The following is an 18,187-nucleotide window of genomic DNA, read 5'->3' as shown; positions in this document are numbered from 1 at the left end:
CCAGGATTTTGGGTTCGTGGGTGCTTAACTTTTCTTGACGTACAGTTACTACCAATCACATAGTATAAGCGCACAACTATTTGAACATGACAGTAAAAAAAAGTTAATAAAAAAACTCGTATTAATATTATAAACGCGTGTAACGAAAAATGCAACTGGCGAAAAAATAATTAATGGATTTTACCACTCTAGAGGAACTATTTATTTTTAGAAGGGTCGAACTTTGGAGTTTCTTTCTTTGTTTGTTATAGATAATTACTAGGTAAAATACAAAAGGAAAAACTTTATCAAAAAAAAGGGAAGGTAAAATAAAATTCAGAGAAAAAGTAGTGTGGAATGAAAATAAATAAAGTAGTGGTATTGGATAAAAATTTAAAAAGAAGACCTAAATGGGGTAAAGGAAGAAAGTAAAATTGAGCCTGCTACGAGTGAGTTTCGAACTCCCAATCCCTCATACTACTAAAGCAGTCACTATCCTTGCTTGACTAAAGCACCCATCAGCCTTTTTGTTTTCTGGGTGCTTCCTGGTTTAATAGATCAAACGCCTCAAATTTTCTATATAGATGTGGTAAGGTTAGTGGGTGCTGAAGCACCCAAATTTAGTATGTAGATCCACCCATGCATATGATGTATGCGTTTACATCGATATTCTTATGATGTAAGTGCTTACGTCGGCAGGGCATTCAAATGCCTATAAAAGGGATATGCATTTTCATTTGCAAATCATCCATCAACTTCCTCTTTCTCTCCTCAATTAATAAAGGATTATTCTTTGTGTGGCCGTGGAGTAGGCAAAAATTATCGAACCACGTAAATCTTCTTTTGTCTTGTCTTGTGCAATTTATTGCTTTTCTCTTTCAAATATTGTTTCCCTTCTATTAGCCTGACACGTTTCCAACAGTTCCTAAATATGAACTTTGTTAACTTGAGAAATTTGTACAATGTTATCGCTCGGATTTTCATCTAAAGCTAGAAACAATATGTATATTCTTATTGCAGTGTTATTGCTTCAACTGGTCATGGAGTAAGTAATTTTCATGTAATTGTTTGCGTTATAGACTCATTAGTTCTCCAATGTCGTTTTGCTTTTCTTTTTGTTGGGAAGTTGCTGGTTGCTGGTGGTGGTATGTATGTGGAGGTCTTCAACCGAGGCGTTATTCCACTTGCGTACAGCATTAGGAAAAAAAATAAAGCTGGAGAGACAAATACATACTTGGACGGAATCTACCTCTTGTTTACTTATATTACCAAACCTGAATCCATTGCAGCCCTTGAGGCAACAATGGTGGCTGATGATGATGTTATCCGATCGTCCACTTTCAAGATTAGGAAAAGGAAATACTAGTTTAATTTGTATTTGTTCAGCTGTAAAAACAATCACAAGGGGGAGGCAGGTTTTCCTCATCTCACCTCTCCTATGTTTTAGTCTTTTTCGAAGTAAAGCAGTACCATTTTGTAATATATTTTTTACATTACCAAAAGTTGCCATTACATTCTGCTTTAGCATCCTCCAATTTGGCTATATAATAGTACCATTATTGAGCCCTTGATAGTCCTGTATAAAGATGATCCTTGATTTTTTGCTTCTCTAGCTTCTTTGGTTGTCAAGTGAGATTACCCTTTCTCTTAATTATAGAATTTAAAACCGCATTTTTTTTACAACCATTGTCGAGGCCAACTTCACTAATTCCACTGGGTAACTTGGTTGACGAACATAGTTTATGCGCCGCATTTTGTGATCTTCCGCTTCAGTCTGTGTTTTTCGAATGAATGCTTTGCATAAACATCTCAATGTCCAAGATAAAAGGAATAATCAAATGTCCGCTCGTCTGGCAAGTTGCCAGCAAGCACTTCCTTCCTATTTGTGTGGAAAAGCTTCAAAGCCTATTAGTTAGTATATCCTTATATAAATAATAAATAATAATAAATATGCCCTTTGATCGCTACAAGTATGTAGCCACGTAAACGAAAAGAAGACAATACTTCACGAAGTTTGATTTGCGGTCGGGATATTAGCAAGTGCGTATTGCCGAGGGTGAACATATTTCTTTTCTCTTGTGTTGGCTTTGCAAGTTCCCACTTCACCTTATTTGCTGGAGGGAGGATACGATTATCGAAGCTAAAGTCCCATTCAATTCATATAATTTTGCCGACTACCCTCTTACTCGCACGAATTGGATTTTTCAGTTGGAAATCTGTTAGAAAAGTTGTACCTTGACAAACCCCACGATGCTTCTGGCAACTATACTTTTCTTTTTTTATCTTCTTTATCTGAAAATTGGTTCAATTGATTTCTTTCAGTCCCTACTTGAAAAGGTTGGGTTCTCTGTGGGGCGTCGATATTCAACGGGGCTATTAGAGAAGCAGCTTCACTTCGATAGGCGAGAGGTCTAAGCACCGCGGAGCCTAAGCTAGTAATGCTTTCAGCTACTAGACTTTCGCCGCTGAATGACGTAGGTGCACAAGAGTACTTCGCGCCACAACCATCTCATTTTTATAGGTTCTACGGACCGATGCCTGCTACTTCATCTGGGAGACGTTAGAACTCTCTTTAACCGAAATCTTAATGGCTAAACCTTTTTTTAACCGATTAAATTGTATTCTATTTTTGAAAGGTCTTTCCTTGCTCTGAGGAATGCCTGGTTTAACCAGAATCATCTCGTTAGCTTTTAGAGTCATCCCAGGATCTTTGGCTTATGCCATGTGCTTCAAACCTTTTTCTTTATTCGGATTCTGCTTGAAACTACTCCCGTCTTCGCCCCTGGATGGGAGGCATCTACCTCATCCCGATCGGTACGAAAAGAGGGGTCGTGATGATATCATCTATGTCTGATCCGCAACATTTAGAAGTCAATCTGGTACCTTCCTCACGGTACTCAACAACTAGAGTCATCTCCCTTTCTCCTTTTAGCTTTAGTCGGTCGAGTAGCAACTCGACCAATCCCAATAGCTGTTGTATTTAGAGTATTGTTTTGAGGGAGAGAAAGCGTGGTTGACAGCATTACGGATCGTAGACCACTAAGGGGAGAGGCCAGTCTTCCTACTCAGCATAGGATTTAGCTGGGAAGAGACTTTAATACATTAAGAAAAGATATCCACAGGGGCTAGAAAGACTCGGTCATAGGAATTTAGAACACCTACGTGCCGGTAAATGAAAACCACTATAATTAGAGGAAATCAAATGAATCACAGCATGCAAACAATATTCAAATCAGAAAGGAGGAAAGGCTTAGGGTGGATACCTTCCACCAGTATTTTAAATGGCGTTTTCAGGGCGAGCCCTGGGGCGAGGCACACCAAAAACGCCTCGAGGCGATGGTGTGGGGCGAAAATCTCAAGAGGCGTACGCCCAACAATTCGGGAGATACGCCCGGGCATTTGAGGCACGTTCTTTTAGTGAGGCGTAAGCCCTAGAGATTTTTTCAAATTAAAATAAAATTTATTGAATAAGTCCTTTATATAATACTCAAATTCTCAAAAGTCAGCTTGGTAATTACTCAAAAGTTTGGAAAAGGAACTAAAATGTATTAAATTTAAAAGTCAAAATATTTTTTATTGATTGAAGCCCTAATTCATTGTTTTTCCCAATTCTTTATCTTGTCCGCTAGTCTGCTAATATCTCTCAAAAACAATGAATATTCGCTGAGTCATATGTAAAATGCCTCGTCTTACGCCCACATCTTTTAAAACACTGCCTCCCACCGGTTGGTACTAAAGGAAGTTGAGAAACAGTATTTTCTTTCTTTTTGTTGATGCCCTTTTGCCCTATCCAAACTGCCATGGCTTCCAAAAGCAAGACTAACCATTTTGTGGGTTGTGATTTAGACATTTGGTTCAAATTTTTGTGCTGATTGCTTTAAGACAATTGTGTTGGCTTCCACCAGAACATCTATCATAAAATAGTCAAGTCAGGCTTTTATATAGTAGATAAGTTTAATTTTCTTTGATTTCTTTTGTTTTATGGGAAATCTTAAGAATCTGATTTAATGGTGTAGTTTGAGGATGACCTCAATGCCCACTTTGAGAGAGAGGGAAATGATGAGAATCTTCTCCATCCCACAAACAATAGCAGAGCTTTATTCTAAGAAAATGCCCACATGAAGTGAAATTGCATCTTGTAAAGTAGTTGGAAAAGGATAAGTTACAAATTAAAAACTACTAGTAAATGGAGACATAAAGAAAGAGCAAGTAGGTTACATCCGAGAGTTAGCTTAACAACCAATAAAGCGGGACGAAAATCATGAGAAACTAGACATTCAACAATTTCTTTCTGTTTGTCTAACCTTTGATAGATAGAAATAGGTGTGTCAAACGGACGGGACGGGTCGGATATGGCTCGGGTCGAGATGAGTAATGTAAAAATGGATAAATTATCCGATCAGACTCATATTTAATATGGATAAAATATGTATTAACCGGCGGATAATATGGATATAACTTCTTGAATATGATCACTTTTAAGAGAATTTCTAGTCTTCAAAATCAGAGGAACCCCCAATTTGAGGCTTTGAAAATGTAAAAGTTAAACTCATTAGTTATTCCTTAATTATCCATTTTCTAAATGGATAATATTGTTCTTATCCATATTTGCTCCGTTTTTAAAAAGTTCATAAATCAACTCATTTTTTAATGGATAATATGGGTGTATAACTATTTTTTTAACTATTTTGCCACCACTAGATAGAAATATTTGGTACTTGTATGACAGAGGTAGTAGATACTCGGTGAAACTTGTGTTGGTAGAGATAGCACGTACTTAGTGAAATAATCGAAATGTGCATGAAAATCATGAGAAATTTGACATTCAATGATTTCTTCCTGTCTGTCCGCTTAAGTTTTGGTGGATAGTGTTAGCTGATACTTGTGTGGTGAAGATAGTAGATACTCAATGAAATTTATATGGTAGAGATAGCATATATTAAAAGAAATAATTAAGATGTACACAAATTGATTCATACACACCATGATATCAAGAAAAAGGAGAGCTAGTAGGTTTGACATAGTAGAGCATATTGAAGATATTTCTTATCAATGATTTGCTAATTTAAATTAGTTAATCTAAGTGATCACCCCGTCATCAGCGGCTAGTGCTCGCCCTGGCCAGGAAACAAGATCTTGCACTAATGCATGTTTTCTCTTCATATACAAGTCTCTTAACAATTGGTAAACTTGTCTTCATCTGAAAAGTTGAATCACTTTATGAGCACATGATTAAATTGAGGTGTTTTTTTGGTTCTTTGGCTGACTTAAAGGTCAATCTCTTAGACTATTAGCTTTTTCTTTTTTCTTTTTGAATAATGGTATTGTTAGTGAAAATGTTTTTCGTACATTAACTATTCCATTGAGTACATATTACCTCCACCGACACAGTTATTAGAGAAGCATTGTCAACTCCAAGGTGACATAAAGAAGAGTATTCCAGTGCCACCCGCGTGCGAACCTTGCTGTCTGAAGTTGTTGCTTTAGGACTTTAATTTTCCTGTGCAACGCCGATACAGTCTCGATCAGCTTAAGCTCAAGGTTGGTCAGTCATTCCTTATGCTCATCAAAGTAGTACAGTTGTAATAAATGTTCTCAAATTAACATGAATAGAGTAGAATGGTTACATACTCCATCTAATTTAAGATTAAATCCTAGTTAATTGATTTATTTTTTTGAGAATATACCTTGCCTTGGTGATTGAGAGTGCAAATGTGATATGGCATTTCCAAGTTTATCACTAATGATTTGCTTTCATCCGTCTAAATCTTAGTGAGAGAGTTATTTGGTACATGTGCCGATGGTAGGAAATAAGTACTCGATGGAATGCACGCCCAAGTCGTCCGGACACCAATAACTAAAAAAAGATGTAAAGAAATTACCCCTAATATCAGAAAATCATCTGTCTTTACTAAAATCAAGAATGACTTTTACCTTCCTCAGCCCCAATGAGATTTTGAAACGTAAAATAGAGATTAAGAAATATCTAGTGAAGTTAGGTTTCAGCAAAATTGCCCCAATAAACAGTTGCACTATTGGTTTTCATTACATGACAAGGTAATAACTATAAGGTAAGTTAGGCTTATCTGATCAGCGCTCACCACTTTTGATGACAATCTTTTGAGGTTGATTGATTATCAAACCTTGAGATCATGATACATAAACATGTGGTTATGAGAATTAGTGTACCTCTTTTCTATCCTAAATATATCTTAATTTTACGCTCCGTTATAAGAACTTATATACCCTTATTGTTAGCAAATCGTCTCGTATTTGTACTTGAGCCTAACAAAGTTACACCTGAAGTATAACAAAGGTTAACTTTAGACCCATAGTCAAAAGTAGAGTGTAAATTTGGACCATTTTCCTAAATTAATTTGACATGTTGAACCACCCAATCCACGCTAGAACTCCGTTAAAGTTAAGAACATCAAATACGAGATGATGGGCTAACGGCAAGAATATGAATTGTCCTAAAATATGACGGACGATAAACTTAAGATATTTTGTATAGTAGAATAGTAAATTGTGACTTTTTCCTATAACCTATGTATAGTTTTCAGATGCTATTCCAAAGAGAAAACTATGATTGAATCCTATGCTAATAAGATGAAGATGAAAGAGTGGGCTGAGGGACCTGGAATTATTGCCTTTTCGTTTTCTTTTTATATGTATAAAATCTCAGTGGCAAGTTATGAGCAAGTCACATCATTGAAAAAGTGTAAATAAAGTAATCATGTTATGTTGATCACTTACTTGATCTCCAAAAGCACTTCACATTTTAGCAGTCTCCTAAGCATTATTGCTACTGTCCTTATCAAATCTCAATTAAAATCCAAAATAAACTTACCTTTTTAACCTTTTTCATATTTTCCTGATACAATGTTTTTGATCTTTGTTTGTATATATAAAGTTTAGGGTGTAGCCATTTCACGACCGTATATGAATACGGGATATCTTGTGCACCGAATTGTACTATATATAAAGCTGTATAATGTTTCTGTATGTTAGCTTATAGCCTTATAATCTTTCTCATTAAACCTTGTAACAAACTGAGTTTTAAGAGTTTATTGTTCAATGGGGATCCCTGAATCTCCTAGTCCACCTCACTTATATCCTCAAGCACTTCAACTTAAACTTTATCAAGCTTTCATCTTCTCAATTCCAATACTTTTTTCTATAATCTTGTTTCTTTTGTTTTACTTGTTTTATCTTAAAAGAAGGGCTTCTACTGGTTCTAATTCCCCTGCTCTAACACTTACAAGGAGTTCAACTCATGCTATTATTCATGTCAGTAAATATCTCCTGGCAGTCTATGTTTAAATTTCATAATATTTCAAGAACCATAGTATACAAACTAAAAAATTGGTAGTTTGCTAATAGTTTTCTTATTTTGCAGGGTGAGGTAGATATAAAGGGGATGCTCAAGAACAAGCTTCCTGTAATATTATTTGATGAAGATTCAATGATGAGGGATTCCCAGTAAGTTAACTTTTGTTAATGCTACTGGGCAAATCATAGTCTTTATACAAAAAATTGACAGGTCTAATTCAAGAGTTTGACGGGAGCCTTGGAGTAACCGGTAAAGTTGTTGCCATGTGATCAGGAGGTCACGGGTTCGAGCCGTGAAAACAGCCTTTTGCAGAAATGCAAAGTAAGGCTGCGTACATTGGACCCTTGTGGTCCGGCCTTTTTTCGGCTCCAGCGCATAGCGGGAGCTTAGTGCACCGGACTGACCATTTTTAATTCAAGAGTTTGAATGGGAGTCTTGGCGTAGCTGGTAAAGTTGTTGTTATGTGACCAGGATGTCTTGGTCACGAGTTTGAGCCGTGAAAACAGTCTCTTGCAGAAATGCAGAGTAATGCTACGTACAATAGATCCTTGTGGTCCGATTCTTCCCCAGATTCCATGCATAGCGGAAGCTGAGTGTACCGGCTGCCCTATTTTTATTCAAGAGTTCCATTTCATCCTTAAACTTTTGACAAGTCCTTATAACTTTTTAATTACTTTATATCTTAGTTGAGGACTATAATTTTTGAACATAGAAAAAGTAACTAAATCCTGCCAAAAGTTATGGATAAAAGAGTACCTGGATTCTGATAATGATTTAGCTAATCCATGTGGTTCAAGGATTTGAAGGAGAGCCTTGGCGTAATTGGAAAAGTTACTTTTATGTAACCAGGAGGTCACTAGTTCGAGCCGTGAAAACAGCCTCTTACAGTAATGCATGATAAGACTGCGTACAATAGACCCTTGTGATCCGGCCCTTTTCCTGACCCTGCACATAGCACCGGGCTGCCCTTTCATGTGGTTCAAGGATTTCAATATTTGAACATACTACAGTGAGCATTTCAAGTTCTAAGGGTAAATTTAAGGCAATATTGTCAATATAGTACTTACAATTATGAGGTAATTTGTCACAGGTGTTGTGTTTGCTTGGGAGAATTTGAGATCAAAGAAGAGTTGCATCAGTTACCTTCTTGTAAACACATTTTCCATGTCGAATGCATACGCCATTGGCTTCGTTCGAATTTCTCTTGTCCTCTCTGTAGATGCCATATTATTTCAAGACAAAATCCACAACCTCCACATCAGCCAGCTTCTAATCTTGAACATAACAATCAAGTCAGATTAGATATTGAAGAGGAAAGTGAACAACGCGATAGAACAGCCAATATTAGCAGAAGAGCAGCATGTGGTGATAATTGAAGAATTTTCTAGTGCTAGTTCATCCTCTGGCACTGCTGAAAATAGTGAAAGAGATTATTCACATGTAGAAGCTCTTGTTATCAGTATTAAGGCCTAATTTTGCTGCATTTCTGGAATTGTATATTTAGCATTGGGAGTTCAGGAATGATAGATTAGCAGAGAAGTTTAGGGGATACGATTTTATACACATCAGAATCTGATTATTAGATGGAACTTTGCAAAATCATGCTTTTACTTCTCAGTAAAAAGAAGAAAAAAAAAAGGACACAAAAGTGTTACATAGTATTATACAGTATAAGATATGACATTACATATGACAATTTGTTTTTGTTTTGTTTTGGTAAGACATATGACAGTCGGTCTTTTTTTTTTTTAAGCGAAAGAAAAAGAATATTGGAAATTGAAATTGGAAAAAAAGTTTGTCGGAAAATCAATTTTTCGTTTTGACATGAACTTCAGGGATTGAAATATTGAATTAATTATGTCCTGTGAGTATTAACCCTGGAATCAATAATCCAATCGCAGGTAATGAAATTTGTAGTAGATCTTTCTAGAATGAGTCGGTTACTTTTACGAAAATCTCCAAAATATAGGTAGACCTTTTTGAATAATTCAAAATAGTAACTTAGAATTTGATATTTGCTAGTTTCTCTAATTCATGTCTAACTAGGATTTGTAACCAAATTCAATTTCCTAATTCTAGTCTAAGTAGGTTTACACTATTATAAATAGAGGTGATCCTACCTATTTTCTATGCGAAATTCATAATTTTATTCCTACAACAACATGGACAACAAGGGCAAGAGAAAACTGGACGAAACAGATTCAGAAAAAAAGTAAACGAATAAACCTCCAAATAGCTGGTTCGAATTAAAAATCAATACTCATGTCTATATTACAGGATTACCAGAAGATGTAACTGTTGACGAAATAGTTGAAGTTTTTTTAAAGTGTGGTATTATAAAGGAAGATCCAGTAACACAAAACCCTAGAGTGAAGATTTATTTCGACAAAAAAACTGGGAAAAAAAAAAGGCGATGCGCTTGTTACATATCTTAAAGATCCTTCAGTTGATTTAGCCATTAAAATTTTAGATGGTATGCCTTTACGGCTAGGTGAAAAAATTCCAATGAAAGTTGCTCGCGCAAAGTTTAAGCAGAAAGGGAAAAAGTTCGTACCAAAGGAAGTTGACAAGAACAAGAAGAAGAAACTACATAAAGTTGAACAAAGAATGCTTAGTTGGGGTGGTCGCGATGATATAGAGATACCGATTTCAGCTACTGTTGTGCTTCGCTATATGTTCACACCAGTTGAATTGCGAGAGGATGAGAATTTATGTTCTGAGATCAAGGAAGACGTTCGAGAGGAGTGTACAAAGTTTGGTCCCTTGGGATTAGTCAAGGTGTGCGAAAACCACCCACAATTGGGTGTTTTGGTTAAATTTAAGGATCGAAGGGATGCTCGTAGGTGTATTGAAGCGATGAACGGACGATGGTTTGCTGGTAGTCAAATCCATGCTAATGAAGATGATGGAACTGTTAATCATGCTTTAGTTCGAGATTTAGATGAAGAAAATGATAGATTGGAGAAGTTTGGAGCGAAACTTGAAGTTAGTTCATCCATAGTGACGGGTCCAGAATCTTGTGCAGACGACAGCAATGATAACCACTAGTAAGAGCGGCAATCCAACTTGTTTTTATTTATTTATAGCAGGGCCTCAAAACAACATCATTTTGAACTTGTGTTTTTTTTTTCTTTCTAGAATGACTTGGTAAAAGCTCAACAAAATTTATTTATGTGGAAATAGTAGCAACACTTATTTTTGTTTGGCTATGCAATCTATGTGTCTATGTACTTTTTGAATAGAAACTCGGCTTCTGAAAAATTCCTACTTTCGTACTTTGGTAGGCCTTTGAGATGTCGCAAAAAGAAGGGGTTAGTAGATGTGCTACGGGCTCAGCTTGTCGCACTCCAACTAGTTTTGTAATTGACTGCAAAACCTATTTACGCATTAATTAAAGAAACTAGCAAAAATCAATTCCTGAACAATTTAGGTTTCAACAACATAGCTGATTCAAATACAATATAATATAAAAAAATACAACAATATGCATTCTATGAGATCTCAATGATCTTTTTATTTCCGAAATTTCAACTAATCTAATATTGTCTTAGTCAACAAAACCGAAGTAATAAGACTACAAGAACATTAATTCTTTGTAGATACTCTATTGCTAAGCTTGTGAATACAATAGCTAAAAGTCCAAACTTAAAAAAAAATCTTTTCAATTGTTACACATTTCTTAGAATAAAAGAAAATACTATATAGAGAATACCAACAAGAAATGTGGAGATAATAGTGACCTTTGTAGGCATCCTTCCTTTATCAGCTCTCAAAACCATAGCTTCATAAATTGGCAAACAATTTATTACTACAAAAGCACTAATAAACATTTGGATAAAGAGAGCATCCAAGCTTTGATCACCCTTGAAAATATCTATTAATGCTTTGAGAAAAGCTACTAAATTGATTATTGTTGTTGTTGCTAAGGTTACGAACATAGGCGAAACAACCCCAAACTCGAAAACTCCTTGATGATACCTTTTACCTTGGTCATCATCTACTACTTTGCTTGTCAAACTAAACCCTTGTGTAGTCATGCCTAAGTGTTTAGTTACATACTCAATAGTTCCAAATAGAAAAGATGTTAATCCCCTTATCATCCATATTCTTTGATCATTCCACCACCTTTTCCATGTCCCTTGAGCGGACATAAAAATCAAGCAATCTTGCCCGTACGCTCCAAGAAATAAAAAAACGTACAAGAAAAACCATGGATCTGAAACCTGCGGCCAATGTTTTAAAAAAATGCGATTTTAGATAATCATATGTTATATCTATAAGGAACAACAATATAATCAGTGTAGTCCCACAAGTGGGGTGTGGAGAGAATAGAGTGTACGCAAATCTTACCATTGCCTTTAAGAAGGAAAAAAGGTTGTTTCCGGTAGATCCTCGGCTCAGAAAGGAAAAAGAGAGGGGCAATAACAAGTAAACTAATCTGACAACTGAAGCGAAAATATAAAACTAACACTAAGGAATGCAATCAGAAAATCGAAACAAAGGCAGCAACAAGTAATAACAGAAGTAGAGACACTAAGTGATGTATCAAGAACTAATTTTACTAATCACTATGTGTTTTTGCTTGCTATATTTTGTACATAACTTAAATTGGTGCATACCTTTGGAAAGATGGGAACCCCATTGAGGAGAGTAAGTTGAGGAATGAAGGCATATATGGCAATTGGTAATGACCAAATGGGCCAAAATGCATAGTGAGCATAACAATGGGCCATAACAAAGCCCATGGACCGAACACCGAAAGTTAATGGGCTATATTTTGAGAAAGCAACTTCAAGTAGACCCACAGACCACCTCTTGTTTTGGCTGATCACATCATGGAGAGAAATAGGTACATCTCCTAAAAATGCAGGCCTTTTAGGATTGCAAAACACTGATTTCCAACCTTCACATTGAAGTCTATAACCTGTGTAGTAATCCTCCACTAGTGATCCATACCTAAAGCCCATCTGCAGAATTTTGAGGGAAATGCATATTCTTAGTTGCTCCAAAAAAAATAACCGATAAAATATATATTTTTGTATATATGTATATTATATACATATTTTATACTTTTTTTGTCTAGAAAATGCAATTAGTTTCCGTCGATCGGTCAATTTTGTAGTTTGGCCTAATTTTGATTATGTCCGCTCGTCGCAAGGAGAATATATATATAGAGAGAGAGACTTATTTTTCGAATGATTGCCACGAAAAAATTGTTGTTGCAGTTATACTCCACATTCACTGACTTATGCACTTGTTGCTACGGCACTGACAACTTTATCATTCGAACTTGCCATATATATATATATATATATATATATATATATATATTAGATCTCGTGGCGAGTTCGAACCTATTGGCAGGAAAAAAGTTGTTAATGCAAGTATATTCTATATTTACTGACTTAAAATGTTACACCAAGAATTTATCAAGGTAATATTCGGTATAAAAGCTCACCTTGGAACCCCAATTACTTTCATTCTCATAGTTGCAACTTGCTACTTGATGGGCTAGCTGTAAAATTTCATGGGCCTGAATGGGCTTCTTCACATCATGATCCGGGAATAGTTCTGGAATTTCGGGTTTCTCGAACAAAGATGGATTCCCAAAGAAAGCCCGGCGACAGAAAAAGCATCCAGTTCCAACATAATTGGGCCCACGTAGACCATCCATACCCAGTGGATTAGTATGAAAAAGGCCTTTTATTTCACTACCATAAATATCTGCGTCGTTAAGCCCATGAAATTGTTGAGGAAACTGGACGTAGGCTAAATTGGGCCGTAATGTTTGGTCCAAAAAATAGCATAAAGCCCGTTTAGGTGTTGATGGATCATTAGAGTACATGTCACAATCCAGTGTCAAAACTATTGGTGCATTGGTCATAATTCCCGATACTCGAAGCTAAAAACAAAATTTTACACAATCAGATTATTTAAAGGCGAATTACATGTAATATAAGCGCAAGTATATAATCAAGAAAAGATTATAATAACTTATTGTAGCCGATCAAATTGATTTTTGTAAAAATTATTTAGACTAATATTTGACGAGATCTTACTTACCAAAGCGTTGAGGGCACCTGCTTTAAAATAGTGAGGGGAGTTTTTGCTTTTCTCTCTTGAAAGATAAATAAGATTTGGCATCTCATCACCTGTTATGTCTCTGTCTTTGCCACTTTCCAATAAAACCTGCGACAATATTTTTATTACACGGAAAAATGAATAGATGACATTATCAATTTAATCAAGCTTCTTATTTTTCGAGAAAAATCTGTCAAATTTGATGTAGATGCACCCACTACATTTTCATCTAACTATATTTAGACTACATTACTGACTATCTGAAATTATCTAGTAAAGTCATTTTTATTTTATTTTTAACAGTAAAGTCACTTAACTATACATATAGCACTCAAAAGGGCAAAATACTTATTTTACCCTCTAAATTATCAACGTTTATTGTTTGTTTTTTTATCTTTTTAAGATTAAATTTTTTTTTCTCTTTTTCATTTATATTATGGCCTTACCTTAGAATAAATAAATTTTATTTACAAATTAAAAAATAAAAAAAGTATTTAAGCATATATAATATTGGAATAATAAAATATTGAGCATAGTTGAAAGTTAATTAGAATAAGTTTTGCGTAATAATAATTTTGAAATTAACAACAAAACTCAAAAATTTATTTACACAATTGAGAATGAAAGAAAATAAAAGTTTTAAAATATATATTCCATGCACGTACTATAGAAAATAATTATTTAAATTAAAGGTATTTTTATAATATACATTATATACTTTGATAATTAGCTCAATTATATTATTATTCTGACATTATATATGCTAGAAAAATATTTTTTAAATTTGATTTTAAATAAAATTTATTTATTCTATAGGTAAGTCCATAATATTAATTAAAAAGAGAAAAAATCATAATATTAAAAAAAAAAAAAAAGTTGATAATTTAGAGGGAAAAGAGGTATTTGACATTCAAAAGTTTGAGATATCTGGTTGAGTGACCTTTACGAGATAATTTTAAATAGTTGAGTGACCATTTAAGTAATAGAATCACTATATTTTAATTCAAAACTTTAAAGAATATATATTTGCACGAAATTTGCTCCAGTTGTCAGAAGGTAGTAGTAATTGTAGTGCAATTACATCCACTGGCTTAAAATCTTAAACTCATCGATATTTTATCACCAAATCGCTACATATATAAGAGATTTGCTTGATTTGCTATTTGATCCGACTCTGTAGCAAGATGATTTTTTTTAGACAAACAGAAAATTGATATACAACAAACTTCTCTATAACAATGTCGTTTGTTCCGAATATTTTTGGATGTTATAGCGAAGTGTTGTTACAGAGAACATATATTATAACATAACATAAGAATTGGTTACGGAAAAACTTGGCTTTTATAGTAAAATGTTGTTATATAGGGATGTTGTTATAGAGAGGTCTAACTGTATGACGAACCTGAATAATAGAGGGATGGTTATGGCGAGTAAATCCAGCAGTCCAATATTTGCTAAAAATTTGACGTTCTTCCTCGTTGTTAATATAATCTTCCTCCACCTTTCCCCTCTCAACCACATTTTCTATCCTCGTTTTCATGCTTTCGTACACTAACTGCACAAAAAGATAAAATTATAAACTTTTAAATTCCCTTGACACAAAGAACGTTTTTAGTATAAGCAAAGGGCAGAATAAAAATAATAAGTTGTCCCAATAAGAGCTATGATATTATTATTGGCAATCGAAATTTTTGAATCAACACATGATTACAACAAACATGGCGTATATAGCATAAATTAATTCGTTATTTTGCGATATATTAAATGAGTGATGACAAAAAATATCTTATTCTTGCCATGACTATAACGTCAGAAGGATTGAATTCAAAGCAAAATGACAAAGAGAAATAGAATGGAATATCTTCAGATAAATGTTGAAATTAAATAAATTTAGGCCTGAGACTAGTCAAGAAAATTGTACAAGTTGCTTATCCTACTGCTACGTACACAAAGTTAGCTATTACTGTTTCCTGTCCCTAACCCCTATGCAGGGGCAGATCAAGAAGTCCGGTTACGGATTTAGACAAACCTAGTAGTTTTTGTTCAAATAGTATATTAGTATCAAGAAATTCATTAAATATATATAAATATAAAATTTAAAATTCAATTATTAATACTTGAATCTAAAATTCAGAATCCATAAAATTGAAATTCTACGGCGGCATCTGTTCCTATGCCCTTTCAATGATTGCTATAGACAATGAATAAACCAAATATATTACTAGAAATTAATCTAGTGTCTTTTTCTTTCTTTTTAAAATTATATTTTTTTGTACCTTTCTCATCTTTGTACTGTATCATTTTTAATTTTATCATGTAAGAAGAGTTGTAGAATGTGAGCTGTTACGGGGTAAAATTGGCAAATAGTGCGAAGGTCTCTATCTCTGCGGATATTTAACGTACGTCGCACATGCTTGCAGAAAAAGTAAAACTAATACTAATAAAACTTTATATTTAAAAATCGCATTATAGTTCAGCCGACACATATTTTCAAGAAATACGGGCATACACCAATAAACCTGAACTTTAATTCGTTAATTAAACAATTAATTATGTGTTAATATATATCTGACTAGTTAGGGCAACTGTATTAATCATTTCTCTATTCATTCCGTTTTATGTACATGTGCATGATTAGGTTAATGATGACTAGCTTTAATTTGAGTTTTACGCTGTTGAAGAAGAATTATATTAGACATCGATATGTTCTGAGTTTTTATATTTTTTTCAATATTTTAGATATTTTATCTCAAAAACTGATCGAAAACATTAAAGACAAACAAAACGATAAACAAATATAAATGAGCATTTTGCAGTCAAACAAGCATATTTTGTTAAAATCAAACTTAATCTAATACACTCTATAAGAATACTGCATATACATGTCTCCAAACGACTCTAATTAGTTGGAAAAGTAGTATTTTTGGTATGGTTTAACTTATCTGCAATCCCGGTAATATTTACATATCATGTTAAGTTAATTCGTAAAAGCAATACATTGATTGTGAAATTATTTTATACTAGGAGTGTAATTTAATCTGAATAGCGAATTATCAATTTTATTTTTAAGATATGCAATTCCACTTATTATCCACAGTTACATGTGGTTATCTCTTAGGTATATCAAACTTAAAGACATATTGAAACAGCTGAAAATAAAACTTAAAACGGAGTTTTTCTAAATAAATAAAAAAAAAGAGAAAAACAAAATACATACCTTAATTTTCTGTGTCTCAGAATCTTCAGTGTAATTAGAACTAAAATAAGCATCTGGACACCTTTCAACTATTTTATTCTCCCTACAAAATGGCAACCAAAATACAGCAAATTTTGCAGCTTCCATAAAAGCAAACAATGTAAGCTCAGAACCTCCATCATCAGAAACATAAACCGAAACTTTCTCTATCGGATAATCATACGCCAGAACTGATAACGCCGTATTCACGACGTTTAACGGCGGCTCCTTATAAGGATCCGCCGTACAAATAAAAATGTCAAGTGCCGGAAACTTTCCGGCACTAAAGTTTTTGAGTTTTTCAGGATATTCAGTACGTATTAGTGGACGCATACGAAAAGATTGAACTGTTGACCACATAAAGGCTAGAATTATATCGGAAATTAATATTAAAAATAATATGGAGAAAGAGATAAAGGAAGTGGAGTTTAAGAGTTTGAGTGTGTGGTTATAAAAAAGAGCTAGGATGGCAAAAAGGTAAATAAGTGCAAATGCACGGTTAAGGATAAGCTGTAGAGGCTTCACTTTGAGGGAGTGAAGACCGCCGTTGACGGTGGTGGTTGTGGAGGCCCCGGTGGCTGTGGTTTCCATTTTTGGGAGGCGCTGATGCAAAAATTGTGTTACTAGGGTCGATGGACTGACTGTGGCGAGCAGCCCTGCTATTTATAGCAAATTGCGTACGTGTTTGGAAAATACTTTAGTTGTAGTAAAAATAAAAAGGTATTTGAAGCTAAAAAATGAAGGAGAAAGTTGAAAGATGAAGTCTCTTTCAATTTATGTGATACATTTCACTTCTTAAGATCCAAACTTTTTAAATCATATTGACATGAGAAGAATTAGAACTTATAATAGTTTTAGTATATTTTTTACATATTTAAATATTAATTTTAAAATACTAAATTGAACTAATCCAATTTTACCTTCAATGATTAGTTAAATTAACTCTTGATAAACAAAATATATTATAAAAATTAAAATAAAAGGAACAATAAGTTTTCGGATAACGAGATATGTTATTTGTTTTTTAAATAGATTATAAAAGGAAAGAATATAAAACAGAACAAATGAGTACAATCAGACATCTCTATAGCATCAACTCCATATAATAGTCATTCGCTATAAAAGTTAATTTTTTTTCGGAATCGATTTTTATATTATGTTATAATATATGTTCTTTATAACAGCACTTCACTATAACAGCAAAAAAATATCGGAACAAATGAAACTGACTTATTATCATTTAGCAAGTCTAAATTGTTATAGGTTAATTTGTTCAAAAACAAATTAGATCCTCTGCGTTCCTGTGATATGTTGGACCATATCTCGATAAGATAATCATGTTTTGTAACATGTATTACGTAGAAGGAATCCAATAATTCAAGCAGTTAATAAATTGAATGTCTCTTTTCTATTTTTGGGGAAAAACACATTATATGGACCATGGTGATTGTCGAATTCGTTTATTTTGTCTTGTTTTATGCAAATTAGGCTTAATTCTTAGCTACACCACTAATAATTAAGTCTATGGATTTAGTCCTTTTCTTTTTTTTAACCTTAAG

General features: G+C 33.9%; 2 protein-coding genes and 1 pseudogene across 4 annotated transcripts; 2 read left to right on the top strand and 1 right to left on the bottom strand.

The window, feature by feature from the left end:
• The first annotated feature begins 6,919 nt into the window (after positions 1-6,919).
• LOC104113331 (probable E3 ubiquitin-protein ligase RHA4A) lies at positions 6,920-8,911 on the top strand. 3 transcript variants are annotated; one of them, XR_011410676.1, is made up of 4 exons: positions 6,920-7,269; positions 7,379-7,461; positions 8,110-8,321; positions 8,403-8,555. XR_011410676.1 is itself a non-coding variant. In XM_070182916.1 (3 exons), exons 1-3 carry the CDS (start codon positions 7,057-7,059, stop codon positions 8,114-8,116), a joined length of 303 nt encoding a protein of 100 aa, XP_070039017.1. In that variant the 5' UTR covers positions 6,920-7,056; the 3' UTR covers positions 8,117-8,555. The 3 variants fall into 3 exon arrangements, 2 of the variants coding, with proteins under 2 accessions (XP_070039017.1, XP_070039016.1); XM_070182916.1 differs by having other exon boundaries at positions 8,110-8,555; XM_070182915.1 differs by lacking the exon at positions 8,110-8,321 and having other exon boundaries at positions 6,923-7,269; positions 8,403-8,911.
• A 563-nt stretch (positions 8,912-9,474) lies between these two features.
• Positions 9,475-10,857, top strand: LOC104113343 (uncharacterized; annotated as a pseudogene).
• On the bottom strand, positions 10,744-17,294 carry LOC104091593 (cellulose synthase-like protein G3). The gene is made up of 6 exons (XM_070182913.1): positions 16,611-17,294; positions 14,796-14,948; positions 13,376-13,501; positions 12,771-13,214; positions 11,932-12,279; positions 10,744-11,535 (listed from the first exon to the last, which is right to left on the bottom strand). The coding sequence occupies exons 1-6, from the start codon at positions 17,217-17,219 to the stop codon at positions 10,981-10,983; spliced, it is 2,235 nt and encodes a 744-aa protein (XP_070039014.1). The 5' UTR covers positions 17,220-17,294; the 3' UTR covers positions 10,744-10,980.
• Between the last annotated feature and the right edge of the window lie 893 nt (positions 17,295-18,187).

Source organism: Nicotiana tomentosiformis, chromosome 8 (genome assembly GCF_000390325.3).
Source record: "Nicotiana tomentosiformis chromosome 8, ASM39032v3, whole genome shotgun sequence".
Classification (NCBI taxonomy): Eukaryota; Viridiplantae; Streptophyta; class Magnoliopsida; order Solanales; family Solanaceae; genus Nicotiana; species Nicotiana tomentosiformis.
The sequence above is the reverse complement of the archived record's forward strand: the minus strand, read 5'-3'. Positions and strand labels throughout refer to the sequence as shown.

Coding starts and splice junctions, on each gene's coding strand:
- LOC104113331 (XM_070182915.1), top strand. CDS start 7,057: ATGGGGATCCCTGAATCTCCTAGTCCACCTCACTTATATCCTCAAGCA. Junction 7,270..7,378: donor CAACTCATGCTATTATTCAT/GTCAGTAAATAT, acceptor CTTATTTTGCAG/GGTGAGGTAGATATAAAGGG. Junction 7,462..8,402: donor TCAATGATGAGGGATTCCCA/GTAAGTTAACTT, acceptor AATTTGTCACAG/GTGTTGTGTTTGCTTGGGAG.
- LOC104091593 (XM_070182913.1), bottom strand. CDS start 17,219: ATGGAAACCACAGCCACCGGGGCCTCCACAACCACCACCGTCAACGGC. Junction 13,215..13,375: donor CAGGTGCCCTCAACGCTTTG/GTAAGTAAGATC, acceptor TTTTGTTTTTAG/CTTCGAGTATCGGGAATTAT. Junction 12,280..12,770: donor AAAGTAATTGGGGTTCCAAG/GTGAGCTTTTAT, acceptor AAAATTCTGCAG/ATGGGCTTTAGGTATGGATC.